Here is a 17,108-nt window from a genome sequence, read left to right as displayed (position 1 = left end):
CTATCGAAGACCACACATAAACCAACAGTTTCCATTTTGACAAATTAATAGAGACGAGTGAATAGAATTGCTTGATTATTATTCATCAATAGGTAGAATATTTATACAAAACCTAAGAACATAAGATAGGAAACAATCTTCCTAAAAGATAAACTTAAATAATATCTTAACATATAATAAACCTAAATATATTATTCTCTTAATAAGATCAATACGGAAAATATATCACACATATATTTTCCGATATTATCTCTAACAAGGCCCGTGTTTATCATGGTATTAGAGCCAGGCCCACGGTTTGGGACCTTTAATGGCTTGAGTATATTGTCAGGCCCAAGTTTGGGACCTTTAATGACATTAAGTATTCTGGGCCAAATTGAATTGGATCAAGTGATCCTTGAGTTAAAGGGACCTTACATGTGAGGGGGAGTGTTGAAGTATATCCCACCAAGTAACACATGTAAGAGTCACACATTGGTTTAAGATGAGAGAGTTAATCACTTTATAAGGCTAAGGGGCTACTCCTCCTATTGCCATATGGTTTTGGGATGGAACCTCCTTGGACTTGTAAAGTGGACTCTCTCTCTTGGTTTGCGGGTGCGGCCCAGGCCCGTGTTTATCATGGTATCAGAGCACATTTTCCTAATTAATATTTCAACTCCATCAAAAACATATATCCATGTATAGCACTCAGAAGCTCCAACTTGCAAATGAAACAATGAAACTTGAAAATTTGTAGTAGTCTATAATTCTATTGGATCTATAAGACGAGGTATATATGTTTAAAGTTTCTGACTATTCATTTATGATATGTCTTGGCCAATGACGGATCTAGGGGGTGGCCAGTCTAGGCGATGGCCCGCCCCACGATCCTGAAAACCTATGAATTTACTTAAGCTGCCAAAGGATAGATGCAAAGCACCTTGGCTAAGTTGGCTTCATCCGTGCTTCATAGCCCAATTAATGCTGGTTTTGAGATCGAAATCAGTAGGCTACATTTTTTTTCCTCTTTTTTGTGCTTTCTTTTCTCAATGCTCAACCCTTTTTTTATTTTTAGTTGTTGGTCCTTTTAGTTAGCTTAAGGATGTATAACAATCTACTTCTTATAATCTTTCTTTTTTATTCTTTGTCGTAGTAAATTAAAATTAGGATAATTTATGAATAAACTTTAGAGATCGATTGAGCCTGTCTATATTTGTTTTCTGGATCCGTCATTGGTCTTAGCAGTCTTGCACCCAAAAGTTAGTTTGTTGTTCTCTACTTCTACTCCCAAGTCCATTGGTTTCACTTCGACCACTTTTTTCTTTGAAAGAACCTTAGGTTAGTAGATCATACCCTATTTTAACTAGGATATTATCCTAACCATGTTCATAGGATCAAAGTTTTCATGTTCATTATATCATTCATTTGACTTTTATATAGAATCATGGGTCCAACAAAAATAGCTTACACCATGAAATAGTTCCCACTTGCATTTTGACACCGACTGTAAGTCACTCTAACTCGTTTTTATAGATAACTAGGTGAAACCTCGTGCAATGCACGGATATTGACTAATTATAAAAAAAAATATAATTAGATATTAAAAAACTAAATCAATTGATCAGTATTAAACTATAAAATGCAGTTCGTATTAAAAATGAAATACAGTTCGTACTAAAACAACAAAAACATGAGAGAGAAATGCAAATAATAATTTAAGCAAAACATAAATAAATTCTATTTGAAACATTCCCTTTTGAACTTGACACGGTCAAAATTCGACTTGATTAAGCTCTTATATGTTAACGAGTCGAGTCGATTGACTCCAAACTTGAACTCGATTCGCATCATAAGCCCCCCTAATTCCGACAGCCCGTTAACTATATATATATATATATATATATATATATATATATATATATATATATATATATATATATATATATATATGGACGTTGGAGGTATCAGGTATGGTCTTACCTTCCTATAAACAATACCGGAGCAAGCAAGCATGAAAGCAGGAATACAAGGAAAAGCAAAACGGATAGAAACCTCCTCCCTCCACATGTCAGGCCTCCAGCTGCTTGCTCCCCTGTAAGAGTAGGAGAGAGAAATTGGGGTGATTGTGAAAATCGTGATGAGTAACCGATTAATTCAAAAACTCCCAATTAAGGTAATGTATTCATCTTTATCCCTAACAATATTGTTGATAATCGCCCAACTTTGGAGGCAATATAATTGTGAACAAATGTGTCAAATGTCTTGGTTTTTTCAATAAAAACATCCTCATTTAATTTCTCAAATTAATTTGTCTCTCCTAATTTTCTGTTTTCTTTCTTCTATCTATGGATGATTCTGAAGATGCTAATGTTGGGTATGATTTATTTCAACTCATTTGGTCCTAAATTTAATGTTATTTGCAAATTTTGTTGATGGGTTTTTGCAGAATTTGTTGAATTTTAGGTTTTAAATTTTGCAGAATTTTGTGATTATCATGCATCTTTGTGAGATTCTGAAAATTGGGTATTTTTTAGGTTGGCTTTTTAACATGGTTTGGGTGAAGATGATGTATGTTTATGCAGATTCATGAATTTGTATAACAGTATAAGAGGTACCAATGACATGCACTGAAGAAGTTTTATTGAAATTATTCTGGATTTCTGTAAATGTAGGTTTTTTAAGAAATTAGATATGGTTGTGAGGTTGTCCTCATGTCCTGACGCTTTCTTGGATTGTACTAGTCAGTGAGATAGCTTCCCGGGGTGGTTATATTGCCTCGAACCCTTGTTTCCTCTAACCCTTGTTGCCTCTAACCCTTACACTCGGCGACAGTATGTTTGGTGTAAGGCTAGCTTAGTTGTACTTTAGACAAGGTTGAGACTGGATGGGGATGGGGTGATAAAATCGGCGATTGTGTCATTACATGTTATGTGTAAGGCCTGGCTAGCTTAGTTGTACTCTAGACATGGTTGCTTGAGACAGAATGTAGGTAATAAATTTGCGACAATGTGTTTTGTGTTAGGCTAGTCTAGCTGTACTCTAGACATAGTTGAGACAGGATGGGGGTAATAGAATCACTAACTGTGTGTTTTGTGTAAGGCGAGCTTAGTTGTACTCTAGACTGGGTTGAGACAGGATGGGGGTGATAAAATCCTCGGTCCACCTCACTGTGTTGTCCTTGGTTCTTGGGGCCTAATAAGGTTTTGATTACTTTGAGCTTGTGTGTTTTAGTTTATTTTGCATTGCTATATTTCTTCTTTGCTCCTGTGTATAATGTATGACTTGAATCACTTGATACATTTTATCAGGTGAGGAAGGTTAATGATGTTGGTACCTCTTGATATATGATAGGGCACAATCTAATCAGGTTATCTATTTGGTACAATTCAGTCTTTTGCCTTTTGTTTACAAACATGATTTTTATCTGGCTGAGAATTAAAAATAAGTTACAGATGCTCTACATGAGTACTTCTGTACCTACTTTGGTTCTTTGAGAGCAAAGGCCATCAACTCTTGGATTAACAGATATTCTGGAACTATTATAATCTTTTTTAGGTGAACATTTGCTTAAATGAGTTTATTCTCTGGGGACAAGAATAGTAAAATTCAGATAATATTCCTAATAGATAATATGATTAATGGATGTAATTCACAATTAGCTTTTTATTTTCTTCTTACTCCTCTTTCTGGCTACACTTTTTCATTACATCTCTTTTAATCTGTTACTTCGGCAGAATAGTTGTGTTGTTTCCATAATCATGTGCCAGTGGGTCAGCCTCTAGATTAATTTGTTTCATTTGTCCCATGACTTGTTCAAAGACTTCTACTAACACATTTGCAGAGGTGATATTAGGACCCCTTCCACTTCTCCCTTAACATACTTGAGTCTTTGACCTTAAAATTAGGCCCATTAGGGTTCAACTGTTTGTTTCACTCTGTGAGTCGTATTGCACATTCTTCTATTGAGCTTGGTTTTTAATTTCTTACAATTCCATAAAACTTATGTCGGTTTTTTTTTTTTTTTTTTTTACCTTTGTCTTTTGAAAATGATTTAAATCATAGTCTTTTGTGACTGTGTTTTCCATTTAAGTCTTTGTGTGATATGAGTTGACGTGAATGTAAATATTTGGAATTTTGACATTAAGCTTTCAACTTCTTTTGAAACTAGCCCCTAACTTTGCCTGACCTTTGAAGACATATTTGATATATTTCTCTGAGTCCATGTTATCAGTACACAGACTTTGATATTTTTCCTAAGCATTTGATTTGTGTTGTTTGTCAATTGGAATTGTTTGTTTCTGTTTTTGTTCTTGATCTATGTCTAGGAATTTCTTTTTCTTGCCTTTCTCTAAATTGATGTCTCTCTTCGTTTTCCACATTTTAGCTTGGTTAGCAAGGTTGCTAAGAAAGTACCAGCAGTGAAGCCTCTTGTAAGAAGCAGGACTTTAAATTCCTTGTTTATACCTTCTGGTCAAGGTAGCATCAATCTCTTTCCCGTATAAATTCATAACATATATTTATTTCCTTGTTTTATATGTAATATCCTGTTGTGATGTGATTGGCATTCAAATACAGCTTTGAGACCCTTAGATATAAAGGACCTAAATGATGGTGATCTTCCCAGAGGAGAACGGGAAACGGGTAAAAATAAATTTGATTCTGAAGGAGATTCACCAACAAAGGCTCCAGCTATCTGTATACCTTCCAAACCTCAATTTCGATGGAAATCCCTTTTTAAAACGTGGAGAAAAAAATCAATCAAACACTTATCAAGTAAAGCTTCTGTAAAAAAGATACGCAATATAGTGGGAAAAGGTGGAGACGATGAGCCAGTCCCAAATGTAAACGCTGATATGTACAAGATGAAGGCTTCTTGGATGGTTTTCTCATTCTCTGAACTTCAAAAGGCAACTGACAACTTCAGTCAAGGTCTTTGCCTTATTTAACACCTATAATCATTAGAAGTGATAATACATCCCTCAAAAATAAAAAAAAATAAAAAAATAAAATAAAAAAAATTTATAATACAAGGAACATGAAGAGCATTCCCTTAAAGTTGAAGGGAAAATTCTACAGGACTGCCATAAGACCAGTGTTGCTCTATGGTACAGAATGTTGGGCTTCTAAGAAAGAGCATATTAAAAAGATGGAGGTTACGGAAATGCGCATGTTAAGGTGGATGTGTGGAAACACTTTAAGAGATAGAATCAGAAATGAGGTTATTCGCAAGAAAGTAGGTGTGGCGGGCATTGTAGATAAATTAAGGGAAAATCGTCTGCGTTGGTTTGGACATGTAAGACGGAGACCCGAGGGTGCACCGGTGCGAAGAGTGGAAGAGTGGGACCATGGAGGGATTAAACGAGGAAGAGGGAGACCAAAGATGACTTGGTTGGAAGGAGTGAGGAAGGATATGAAGTGCATGGATTTACGTGAGGATGAAGTTTTGGATCGTAAGGGATGGAGGAGAAAGATTTATGTTGATGACTACACGGAATAATCAAATTTGGTTCATGTTAGCCGACCCCACTTTTGGGATTAAGGCTTTGATTGATTGATTGATTGATTGATTGAAGGAACATGAAGTACTTGATTAAAACTTCAAGAAGTTATGTACTTGTTATATAGTTATGCTTTCACATGTTTTGCCATGACCATGCAGATAATTTGATTGGAAGAGGTGGCTTTGCAGAAGTTTACAAGGGATGTTTAAAAGGAGGACAGCTGGTTGCCGTCAAACGCTTAACCGCATTAACACATGAAGAAAGGATTACTAGCTTTCTTTCCGAGCTTGGTATCATAGCCCATGTGGATCATCCTAATACAGCCAAGTTAATTGGCTATGGAGTAGAACGGGGACTTTACATTGTTTTACAATTATCTTCACTTGGGAGTCTGGGGTCTCTTCTTCATGGTTTGTGAGAATTTCCTATTCTTAAAACACAATTTATCAAAGATCTTTATAAAGATTTCTCTTATATAATTTCCTTTCCTGCTCTAGCAGGTTCAAGAGAAATCTTAGAATGGAGATTAAGGTATAAAATTGCTTTGGGAACAGCTGATGGTCTTTTGAATCTTCATGAGGGCTGTCAAAGGCGAATTATTCACAGAGACATCAAAGCTGATAATATATTGCTTACAGAGAACTATGAGGCTCAGGTGTTTTGTGGACTCCAAAATCTGAGATGATTGGTTGCCATAATCATCTCTCATTATCAAATTTGCTGTTTGAGATAAATGAATAATCATCTACTTGTTTATGCCGGTATGATAAAGTGATAATTTGTCTTATATGCTTCTATTCAGATATGTGATTTTGGACTTGCTAAATGGTTGCCAAGACAATGGACTCATCATAACATATCCAAATTTGAAGGCACTTTTGGGTATGTGAGTTCAAGATCCCAGTTGACTGTCCATTTTCTTTGTCCAATATTTACTCTCTTTGATGGCAGTTATTTTGCTCCTGAATACTTCATGCATGGGATAGTGGATGAGAAAACTGATGTCTATTCATTTGGGGTGCTGCTTTTGGAGCTTATCACGGGCCGGAAAGCTTTCGATAGTGAAAGTCAGAGCATTATGCTATGGGTTTGTTTCTACTTTTACCACCTCTTTGTCCAATGCTTCATACTGTACCTTATTCTCCCTCTATTTCAAATTAATGGTTACACTTTACCATTCATCAAGTCTGAAGAAATGAGGGAAAGTAAGAGAAAATAATGAAAAAAGTGGAATCTAGTTAAAAAAAAAAAAACAGTAGTGGACACACACGTGTAATGATATGTGTATAAAGGGTATGGAAATGAATAGAACAATGTGGGTCACGTGTCTTAAAAATGTAAAGGTAAAGTGTAACCATTTTTTGAAACAGCCAAAATGGGAAAATGTATCCATTATTTTGACACTCAAATGTAGTGTGTAGACTTAACTTTAGATATTATTACTCTTTCTGCTCAGGCAAAACCTTTGCTCGATGAGCATGACCTGAAGAAGCTTGTTGATCCTATGCTTGGTAAAGATTATGATGAAGAGGAGTTGGATTGTATGATCTTGACTGCTGCCTTATGTACACAACAATCTCCAGTGTTACGGCCCAGAATGAATCAGGCACGTAAAATTTTATTAATTGTCTTGTTTGACCACATTATTGGTTTGTCATCCATAAGAGAATACAAGGGCCTAATGGCTGTTTAGGATTAGTTTTTCTTTTTCTCACTGCCTGCTCTATTGGATGACTATTATGATTTATTTCACAATGTACAAGCTGTTGTGATTTTGACATACGAAGTAGATTTCCTTTCGATGACTGCTGTTGTGAAATTTGCTTGGTTCATCTAAATTTGTTCTGACTGAAGAATTGTCTGATTGGCACCCTTAATTTCTTTCAGTGATGATTTAAGTAATCAAATTAAGCATGGCAAGATTAGCAAATTTTACCATGTATGACAAGATTATGGGGGCACCCTAACTCCTCCCATCTTGTTACTATGTTTATGGTAACTACATTCAACATGGCAAGACTTGCAAATTTTACCATGTATGTTCTTTGGATTATAATGAATCTAAAGTTGAACTTAATTACATGGTATGTGCATTGTGAATTGGGTCATGCAGAATGTCCTTATTTAGACGATTTATACCCTTCTCCAGTTACTTCTTCATTGGCTTTTCTAATTTCTTTGTTGATAGCAGGTTGCTATTCTGCTCAGAGGGGACAATTACTATCCCAAGAAACCGATAGGTACCCAAACACACACTCTTCGTAGAACATATTCAGAAGAGCTCTTGGATGCTAAAGAGTACAACTCAACAAGGAAACTAAATACCCTGCGACGCCATAGACAGGTTGCCTTTGCTTCCATAGAATGACAAAAAACCGGAGTGATGATCAGGTACCATAACTTGTAATAATTGAACTAAAAAAAAGTTTGGTTGGAGGTTCAGAACCAGGAAAGTATGTACTCATTACTCAGCCATCAAATTTTAGTTAAATCGGGAAATGATGGCTCGATATTATAGAAAATCTTGATGATTCTATCCTCTTTTTTTTCATTTTGTTTTTCTTTGATTGTTGTTGTGTATTGTTCATGTTCACCTCAGTTACTGAACTGAAAGTGTATATATCAGAGAATTGTGAAGAGAGCATGAAAACAAATTTTTATTAAAAATTTAATTTCTGCTCCCAAATAAAAACTACCTCCGTTCTCTTTAGTTATCATTTATTTCCTTTTTAGGTAATCATAAAATACTTGTGAAGTTTCTGATATGCTTAAACTTTACATCATGTCTGAATTCTGATGCAGACTTGTAGAGTATATTTATACAGTTAAAAGCATATTACCTAATTATAGATTTATAAGAACGTAAAATTTTAATTTTTCTGTCATCGTAATCATTCTATAAGACTAAGCAATGTAAACCGGAGAAACGTCTCCTCCAAAAAAATGTTACAGAGTATGAAATACTACGTATACTAACTATATTGACTTATAACGCGAAAATTATGGATACCCAATCTTGATCACAAGTCTTCCCCCTCCTTAGGAAACATGTAAAATTCATCAGCATATGCTTCCCCTTAGCATTAATTACACAAATTATTCTTTATAATCACATAAAATGCTAAAAAAAAATCTGAGAATTGTGGTTGGCTTCTAAAGAGATGCAACTTTTGTAGTATTTGCCAGAAAAAAATAAAAACTGTGAAGCCGAATAGTTCGTTTGTTAGCTTGTGACATGTAAAATAGAGTCCAGATATTAATAGCCATAAAATTGATTTTAGGCCTGAAATTGAAGCCTGTTAAATGAAACTGGGACCCATTTTAGGGCCAAGGATTATTAGGCGTAATCATCATCCCAAATTTAGGAATAAAGTACAAATTGTCATGTTGGATACCTGGATGTAATTAGCTTAGGGTCATTCAAGTGATTTATGTCATTATCTTGTGGGGCATATAACCTTGATTTTTTTTTTTTCCTCTTTTTAAAGTTTAATTATGAAAAGGGTTACGCTAAATGGAAAATTTATTAAATTGTGAATTTAGAGGTTTTTGATTCCCAAAATATACTGTATTAATATAACCAAATATATATGAGACACTTTGTATTGGCTTTTATTATGACTTATTCGAATTTATTCACTCATATATATATGTAAACTTGTTTTTCTTGAATTAATAAAATAAAGTAAACAGAACACGGTCTAACAACTTATTTGAAATTTAAACATTTTATTAAATGATAAAGTTAAAAACATCTAATTCTCATGCTAACAAAGTACTAAAAACCTTGTGCAGTGCATGTGTTAAATAGCCAATTTACTACTTAGGCCTTTGTTCTTTTGGACATGTTTCCAATTTTGTCAAGTTCAATTTATTATTATATATTTTTCGGCTTGACTCATTTCAGTTTAGTTCAGTGCAGTTCATCTAGTTCAGGTCAAAAGAATAGGTAAGGGTCTGTTCTCTTTAGCTTAATTTCAGTTCAGCTCCAATCAGTTCAGTTCAGTTCAGCTTCTAGTTTCCTTCTCTCATAAACAATTCATTTCAGCTTTATTCAATTCAGTTCAGCTCCATTAAATTCAGTTTAGTTTAGTAAATCAAAACAGGCCTCTAATCCATACTAATATAGAGCAAATAATATACCATATGATAACTTTAATGCTAATTTTGATATCCCTTAATTAACAAACAATATCTAGAAATGTTTTGAAATAAATAAAGTAATATACTTCCTTTGTTTTATTCTACTACCTCCGTTTCTTATTATGTGCAACAAAGGGGTATTATTTATGAGACATAAAATATTTCTTTGTTGCATATAATAAGAAACAGATGTAGTATTTACAATATAGTTTCACAGCACACACATTTAAGAAGAAATTAAGTAATGTAAATGGACAAACTAATTAAATAGTTCATTCTAATTCACATTTAAAGAACAAGGTCTTACTCCATACATGATAAAATAGAAGTATAATATACCATTATACCATATGATTACTTAAATGCTAATTATGCTATCCCCTAATTGACAAACAATATCTAGAAATATTTTGCAATAAATGAAGCAATAGTTCTCATAGATGATAAAATTTCCAAGAAAAAATGAGTAATAATAGAACTAGGCAAATGGACCATGGCATATGCCATATGATATGGTATAAAAATAAAATCGTAAAGATTAAATAGTTGGAAGTTGGTACACGTCAGTGAAGATTGAAGAAGGGGTAGTAACTACGAGAAGAGAAGTAAGTAATTTTGTTTACAAACTTGTATGTGATGTTGTTTGCTTGAGCATCTTTAATTTTATTTGTTTAAGATATTCTCATTCCCTAATATCCTACCGTGACGTATTTCTCTTTTTGTTTTTATTTGTGGTGCTGTGACTTTGTCTTCCTTTCTACGAGTCCATTTTCCCCATGTTTAGGCTAAACATGGGCACGGGCCGTGCCCGTGCCGCCGCGGGCCGTGTCTAGCCGTGCCGGGGTGGGGGCCGTGCCGTGCCGGCTCCGCGGTGGGTCGTGCCGTGCCTGAAATTGGCACGCCCCAGCCCACGGCACGGCACGGCCCACGTGCCTTGCGGGCCGTGCCGTGCCGGGCCGCGGGCCAAACCATGCCACCCTTTTTTTTTTTTTTTTTTAATAAATGAAAATAAACCGAATTAAACGATATATATTTTTTTTAGTACAACTTAATATATGTGATTAATTTATGTTTATGTTAATGTTAATATATTTTGTTTTCATTTTTTGAACAACTTTATTTTAATTTAGGTTATATAAATTATTTATCTAATTAATGATTATGTTTAAGTTTATTTAAACAAATAAAAACAATTTTATTAATTTAGCAAAAAAACAACAATGCATATAATAAAAAAAAAATACGAGTGCGATAATCCGAAAACACAAAAAATTGAAGAATAACTTATTTTATTATATGACGGTAGCCGGTACGAATGTACGATAATTCAATAATACAAAATAAGTAATGATAATTAAAAATCGTACAATAGTGTATGAATATTGAATAACTTCATTTATTATACGGAATACGAAGTTCGATAATACAAAAATAATACAATAGTGTATAATGTAAATATGTAATGATGTAATTATTATTGGTCGTCTTCGTCTTCATCTTCGTCTTCGTCTTCGTCTCCTAGAGGTTCAAGTTCATCCGCCAATTGAGTTGATTGAGAAGTATGAGAACTAAAAGAAGTCGACGTTCCTTCATCGTCGTCGTTTTATGCATAAGTACGATCTTGAGAACGAGTTTCGGCATCCAACCAATCCTTGAAGCAAACACACATTTCAAGTGTTTCGGGTTTTAGTCTTGTTCTTCTATCGTCTAAAACTCGTCCCGACGCACTAAAAGCTCTTTCGGAGGCAATGGAGGAGACTTGGATAGCAAAAATATTACGAGCCATTGCCGACAAAATTGGATGTTTCACGGCTTGTGATTTCCACCAATCGAGGATGTCGAGGCCAAACTTCTCTTCATCGTCCATGCCTTTCATGAAGTCGTAACTTAAGTACATTTGCAACTCCGAAACATCGCTTTGTGTTCTCTTACTTGATGATGATTCCGTACCTGAAAACTTGGACATCATGTTAGCAGCTTGTGCAAATAAACCTTTGGCCCGTTTACTTACATTTTTGGATGTTTGAGAAGGGGCAAATCGAGACACGGTTCCATATTTACTTTCATAAACTCTATATAAAGAAAAAAAACTCATCAGTCACCTTATTTTTAAAAGTTTCAACATCATCTTCAAAATTCATGTTACTATAATAAATATCAATTAATAAAAATGTGCCATCATATTTTTGTCTAGGATCTAAAATAGAAGCAAAAATATAAATCATAGGAATATCAGTGTAATATTTACGCCATTTTTCCTCCATGGATGGAAGATATCCACGATAAACATGTTGCGATCGGTGTTCCGCAAAAAGTTGTGCAAGTAAACATGCATTGCTAAGAAAAGAATGAGAACAAGGATTATATACAGAAGAAAAACAATGTGTCATACCATATAGTAATTGTAAAAACTGCATATATTTTTTACAATTAACCCAATCATCTTCTAGTAAAGCACATTGTGGAAATTTCATATTATAAAAAAGTGTTAAATGAACCTTGTGCTCGATTGCCCGACTTAACATTTCATAGGTGGAGTTCCACCTAGTTGGACAATCCGGTGCTATTTTTATGGTTTTTATCTGTTGTAGCCTGCAAAAACCTTTCCATTCTTGATATCTCATGTTAGAGCTATTAATAGACATAATAGCATTCCTTATTTTGTGATAAAATGGACCAATTGCTTGTGTTCCATCATTCACACACAAGTTAAGAACATGACAAATGCATCTAACATGAAGTGCATCTCCATCTAATATAACATCGGTCTATTGGGATTTGACCAAATTCGCACTATATGTCATAGAAGTTGCATTATCGAAAGTCATAGACATGATTTTATCCCTAAGACTATATGCATCAATGGCTTCCATTAAATGATGTGAAATGTTAAGACCGGTATGAGGGTATTCAAGCATTTTGAAATGAATGATGCGTTTTTGTAACAACCACTCATTATCTAACCAATGACAAGTAACACATAAATAGTGAAGTCCGTACCCACCATCCCATGCATCGGCGGTTAAAGAAACTCTACTAGGAAGATTAGCTAATTCATTTACTAATTTCAATTTGTACTCTAGATAAGTCTTCATGGCAGCAGATCGAACGGTTTTTCGGGAGATTTTTTTGTGTTTTGGTTGTAGTGCTCGGTTAATATAGTTGTTGAAGGCATCATTTTCGGCGAAAAGAAAAGGTTGTTCTGCATGTACAATCATTCTCCCAAGTTCATCCCTATCTCTCTCGTAATTGTAAATGAAGCCTTGTGGATGGAATTGAGAAATTTTGGGTTGGGTTGGATCACTAGATGGTCCACCACATTTTTTTGTATGTCTAGTAAGGTGTCCCGTCCCTCCCTTGGTATCGGCCGAGAAAATTTTACCACAAGTCCGACACTTGGCTTTTTGTCCATTTTTACTTAATTGATAATGTGCCCAAACTTCACTCTTTCTTTTGGTTTGAGCAAAATCCTCTTCGGTACACCACTCTAATATGTTAGGATTTTGGGCGTTGGGAAATTGGGTGGATGGTTCACTCGACCCGGAGGCTTGTGTTTGGCTACCTTGGGAAGGAGGAGGAAAAGGAAATTCATATTGTTGAAATTGGGTTTGTTGAAATTGGGTCCAAGGAGCCATATCATCCATTTGTTCTTGCCCTCCCGTGTTTTGGGGATGAAAGAAAGGGGTGGAAGTGTTTGGAAAGGGCATGTTAGGGGAGGGAAAGGGCATATTAGGGGGGGGGGGGCATAGACATTGAAGTGTTTGGGTTTGGTGATTCCCTACGTTTTGACTTGGCTTTTCTAGAGGAGGAGGAAACGTTCGGGTTTGATGCCATGATTAATTAATAATAATAACAATAAAAGTAACAATAACAATAATAATAATAATACAACTAACAATAACAAAGTAACAATAACAATAATAATAACAATTAACAACAATAATAATAACAATAACAATAAGAATTAATTAGTAAGTAGTTTTTATATAAATTAAATTTTTAAAAATAATTATAATAATAGTAGATTACTTGGATCAATGAGATCCCAGGTAGGAGAGGTTAGGAGCGACGTTGTCCAGAGCCCAAATCCCGCCTTAGACAGATTTCAACAATCCAAATAACCCACAATTAAAATAGAAAGTAGTTTTTATATAATTAAGTAGTTCCAAGAATAATAATAATAATAATAATAAGAAGAATAATAATAATAACTAACAATAACAATAACAATAACAGATTAAAATGAAGTTGAGTTAGATCTTACAATGACGCTTCAATGCTTTCCCAAATTTATAATTTCTCGAACTTATAATTTCCCGAATTTATAATTTCCCGAATGTAAATATAACAATTTTTTTTTTTTTGGTAGTAGACTAATAAAAGTAATAATAGTAAAAATGTAAAATTTATAAGAGAGTAGGAATTTTTTTTTTTCTTTTCACAAAAGAGAGCAAGATTGTATGATTTGTAGGAATTTGAGAATTGAGAATTTAAGAGTAAGAAAATTAGAGAATAAGAGAGAAGAGATGAGTTGATGAATTGTGAAATTTTTGGAGGAAAATATGAGGTATTTATAGGGAATTTGGGTGGGAAATGGGGTGGAAAACTAGCCGTTTATAGCTGTTGGAAAACGGCCAAAAACGGCTAGTTTTCCAACGGTCATTTGGCACGGGCCGTGCCGGGCCGTGCCACATGCCGTGCTAGCGGGTCGTGCCAGCGTGCCGGCCCACGTGCCGGCCACCGTGCCGCCCTCCGTGCCACGTGCCGTGCCCGTGCCAAAATCCAGAAAATTGTTCACGGCCCACGGCCCACAGGTGGGCCGCCGTGCCGTGCCGTGCCGTGCCGGAGTCGTGCCGGGCCCGTGCCGCCCGCGTGCCGGCACGGCCCGTGCCCATGTTTATGTTTAGCTAACTCGTCTATATTGGACTCCTGTTACATTATTTTATTTATTTTCTCCGTTTATATATTCTAATAACAGTTTGACTTTTTTTCTATACTACCAATAGTTATACAAATATACTCTATATTACATTAACTCTTGCTCATGCTTTTTGCTTTTTAGGGAAAACTCTTGTTCATGCCCATAGTGTAACAAAAATTACTCGTAAATGTTTACACTCTGACAACTAAAGATGGCTCTAGGTCGTGTCGGGTTGTGCCTCATGTCAGACCCATGTGCTTTGGGGTTAGTTAGGCCTAGCCCATGGCTCGGTACACGGGTTTTGTGTCATATCGTGTCATGCCGTGCTGGGTCGAAGTTTTTCAAAAGGTTGGCTCGTACGTGCCGAGTCGTGTCGGGCTTGTGTGCCTAAACAAAATTGCATTGATTATTCGACCGTGCCTTGCATTATCGTGCTTCTCTCAAATAAAGGCGGCCTAGGCCTGGCCCCGGCCCACACACAGTACCATGTCGTGCTGTGCTTTTTCGTGCCCGTGCCGTGCCTTATTCGTGCCGGGCTTAGAGTGGCCCGGCCCAGTGCCATCTTTACTCACAACCATTACACATTATTGCATCACTTTTCTCTCTCGCCATTATCTTTCATCTACAAAAATTCTATGTAAGGCTTACCCTCTAAGGTCATGAGATTAAATTTTACTTTGAGCTTTTTTGGGGTGAGAATTCTCTTATCTTTCCTCCTTTCTTTCAATGACTCATACAAGATAAGTTGTGTAACATAAGAAAGGTGCTAACTCTATTAAGGCTCTATTTTGTTTACCTTAATTCACTTAATTCAATTTTGATAAATTTATTAATAATATAAGATAAGGGTTAATAAGCTCTACGAGTTGTTTTCAATACAATCTAATAAAGCTTGATAAGTTCATATATTAAGATAAGACAAGGGCTAACAAGTTCAAATGCAATAAATTTATGGTTAATAAGATAATATAAGGGCTAATAAATATTTTTTTTATAGAAAAATCAATTCACTGATAGTAAAGTCATACGACGACATCGTTGGAGATGGAATAATACATTAATGAATACACTCTTTCACATTGTTGTTTGATACAACCTTCCACTGTTCCACGAGGGTTTTTCGATCTTTTCTAGTTTTGAAATCAAATAAAATTTGATGCAATTGATCATACATGTAGAAATGACCTTTATTGTTGAAACATTGCACAAATTAAATCGTCGTTAAAAAAAAAACAATTTTTCTTGCAATATTAGAAACACTGTCCTAAACTCTCACTAGGAGAGAAATAATACCCGGTATACGGGTAGATATATATATGACCTAAAAATTGGGTAGATTTATGATAAGCATAAAACAAAAACTATTAGTAAAAAACAAGACAGGTGGTAGCCCCTTGAACAACAAAATTTTTTAGGGGTAATATTTGTTTGTTTGTTTGTTTTTTTTTTTTTTTTTTATTTTATTTATTTATTTATTTTTTAAAGAAGACCTAAAGGACACTAAATTTCATTAATTAAAGTCATACGACATCAACAATTGACAATTAACGAAAATGAAAAGGAATCTAACAAAATCAAACAAGAATTAATCGGGGAAGGGCTAAGAATCCAAATACATAAATATAACAATTTGACACATTCTCGATTCGTTGTCTCATACAACTTTTTGAGTGGATCTGTCGTCGCTTCGCAATTTTGTGAAAAATAAAATTCTTGTGCTAAATTCATAACTGGAATCCGAATTATAATCAATCGCAACCCCACATAACTGGAGACCAAATTAAACGCAAATAAAACCTTGTCTTTCTAAGGAGTTTGAAAAACAAGAGAGATCGAAAAAACATTGTCTTTTAATGGAGAAATACCCTTTCTTTCGTGGGAGACATTATTTTATCCTAAGAAACAAAAAGCTAAAAAGAAATAAAGATTGGGGCTATTCACCGGTGAAATCCGATGGAAGTCCCTTTAAAATTAACAATGGAGACTAAAGTTTAGGAGGGATCGGGAAGAGAGAGAGAGAGGAGGTTAGGGTTTTTTTTTATAGATAAATTTAGGATTGATTTAGGTGAAACTTTTTAGGCCATTATCTTAAAGTAAATAGAAGTTAATACGAGTAATAAACACTTCCAAGAGACATTTTAATAAGAAGTGATGAAGAATGAACTTTTCAACCCCTTTTGAACTCACCAACACAAATAGTAAATGTCATTGGTAGTAAAATCATTCAAAAAGCTAATCTTATCACAAATAAAGAAATTTAGTTGACAAGTGATTTCTTCCCAAAATCCCAACTCCCCAATAGATAAGATTACACTCCTAAACTAGTTTTCAAAAGTTAATTAAATCTGTTACCAAAAAGTTAATGAAAATCCAAACCAAAATGGACCATTTTATGTAATTTCACATTACACAAAAAATGTCATCATAGTTTCCCAAAATGGCCACATTTATCACCCTTTTAAAAAAACTAATATTGGCCACATTTCCAAAACTTGCTAATTCCGCAATTAACAAAACTTGCACTTGAGATTAATTAGTCCTTTACAAGCAACAATAAAAAC

General features: G+C 34.7%; 1 protein-coding gene across 2 annotated transcripts; it reads left to right on the top strand.

Moving 5' to 3' along the window:
* Window positions 1-1,951: 1,951 nt before the first annotated feature.
* On the top strand, window positions 1,952-8,147 carry LOC145576242 (receptor-like cytosolic serine/threonine-protein kinase RBK2). Of its 2 annotated transcripts, none has more exons than XM_081634027.1 (10): window positions 1,952-2,155; window positions 3,291-3,349; window positions 4,367-4,458; window positions 4,558-4,911; window positions 5,672-5,893; window positions 5,984-6,138; window positions 6,286-6,365; window positions 6,435-6,570; window positions 6,940-7,089; window positions 7,675-8,147. In XM_081634027.1, exons 2-10 carry the CDS (start codon window positions 3,327-3,329, stop codon window positions 7,849-7,851), a joined length of 1,389 nt encoding a protein of 462 aa, XP_081490153.1. In that variant the 5' UTR covers window positions 1,952-2,155; window positions 3,291-3,326; the 3' UTR covers window positions 7,852-8,147. The 2 variants fall into 2 exon arrangements, with proteins under 2 accessions (XP_081490153.1, XP_081490152.1); XM_081634026.1 differs by having other exon boundaries at window positions 5,642-5,893; window positions 7,675-8,146.
* Window positions 8,148-17,108: the final 8,961 nt, after the last annotated feature.

This window comes from Chenopodium album, chromosome 13, assembly GCF_948465745.1.
Source record: "Chenopodium album chromosome 13, dcCheAlbu1.1, whole genome shotgun sequence".
Lineage (NCBI taxonomy): Eukaryota > Viridiplantae > Streptophyta > Magnoliopsida > Caryophyllales > Amaranthaceae > Chenopodium > Chenopodium album.
Note: the sequence above shows the minus strand (reverse complement) of the source record. Positions and strands in the feature narration are given on the sequence as shown.

Coding starts and splice junctions, on each gene's coding strand:
- LOC145576242 (XM_081634026.1), top strand. CDS start 3,327: ATGATAGGGCACAATCTAATCAG. Junction 6,139..6,285: donor CAGAGAACTATGAGGCTCAG/GTGTTTTGTGGA, acceptor GCTTCTATTCAG/ATATGTGATTTTGGACTTGC. Junction 6,571..6,939: donor GTCAGAGCATTATGCTATGG/GTTTGTTTCTAC, acceptor CTTTCTGCTCAG/GCAAAACCTTTGCTCGATGA.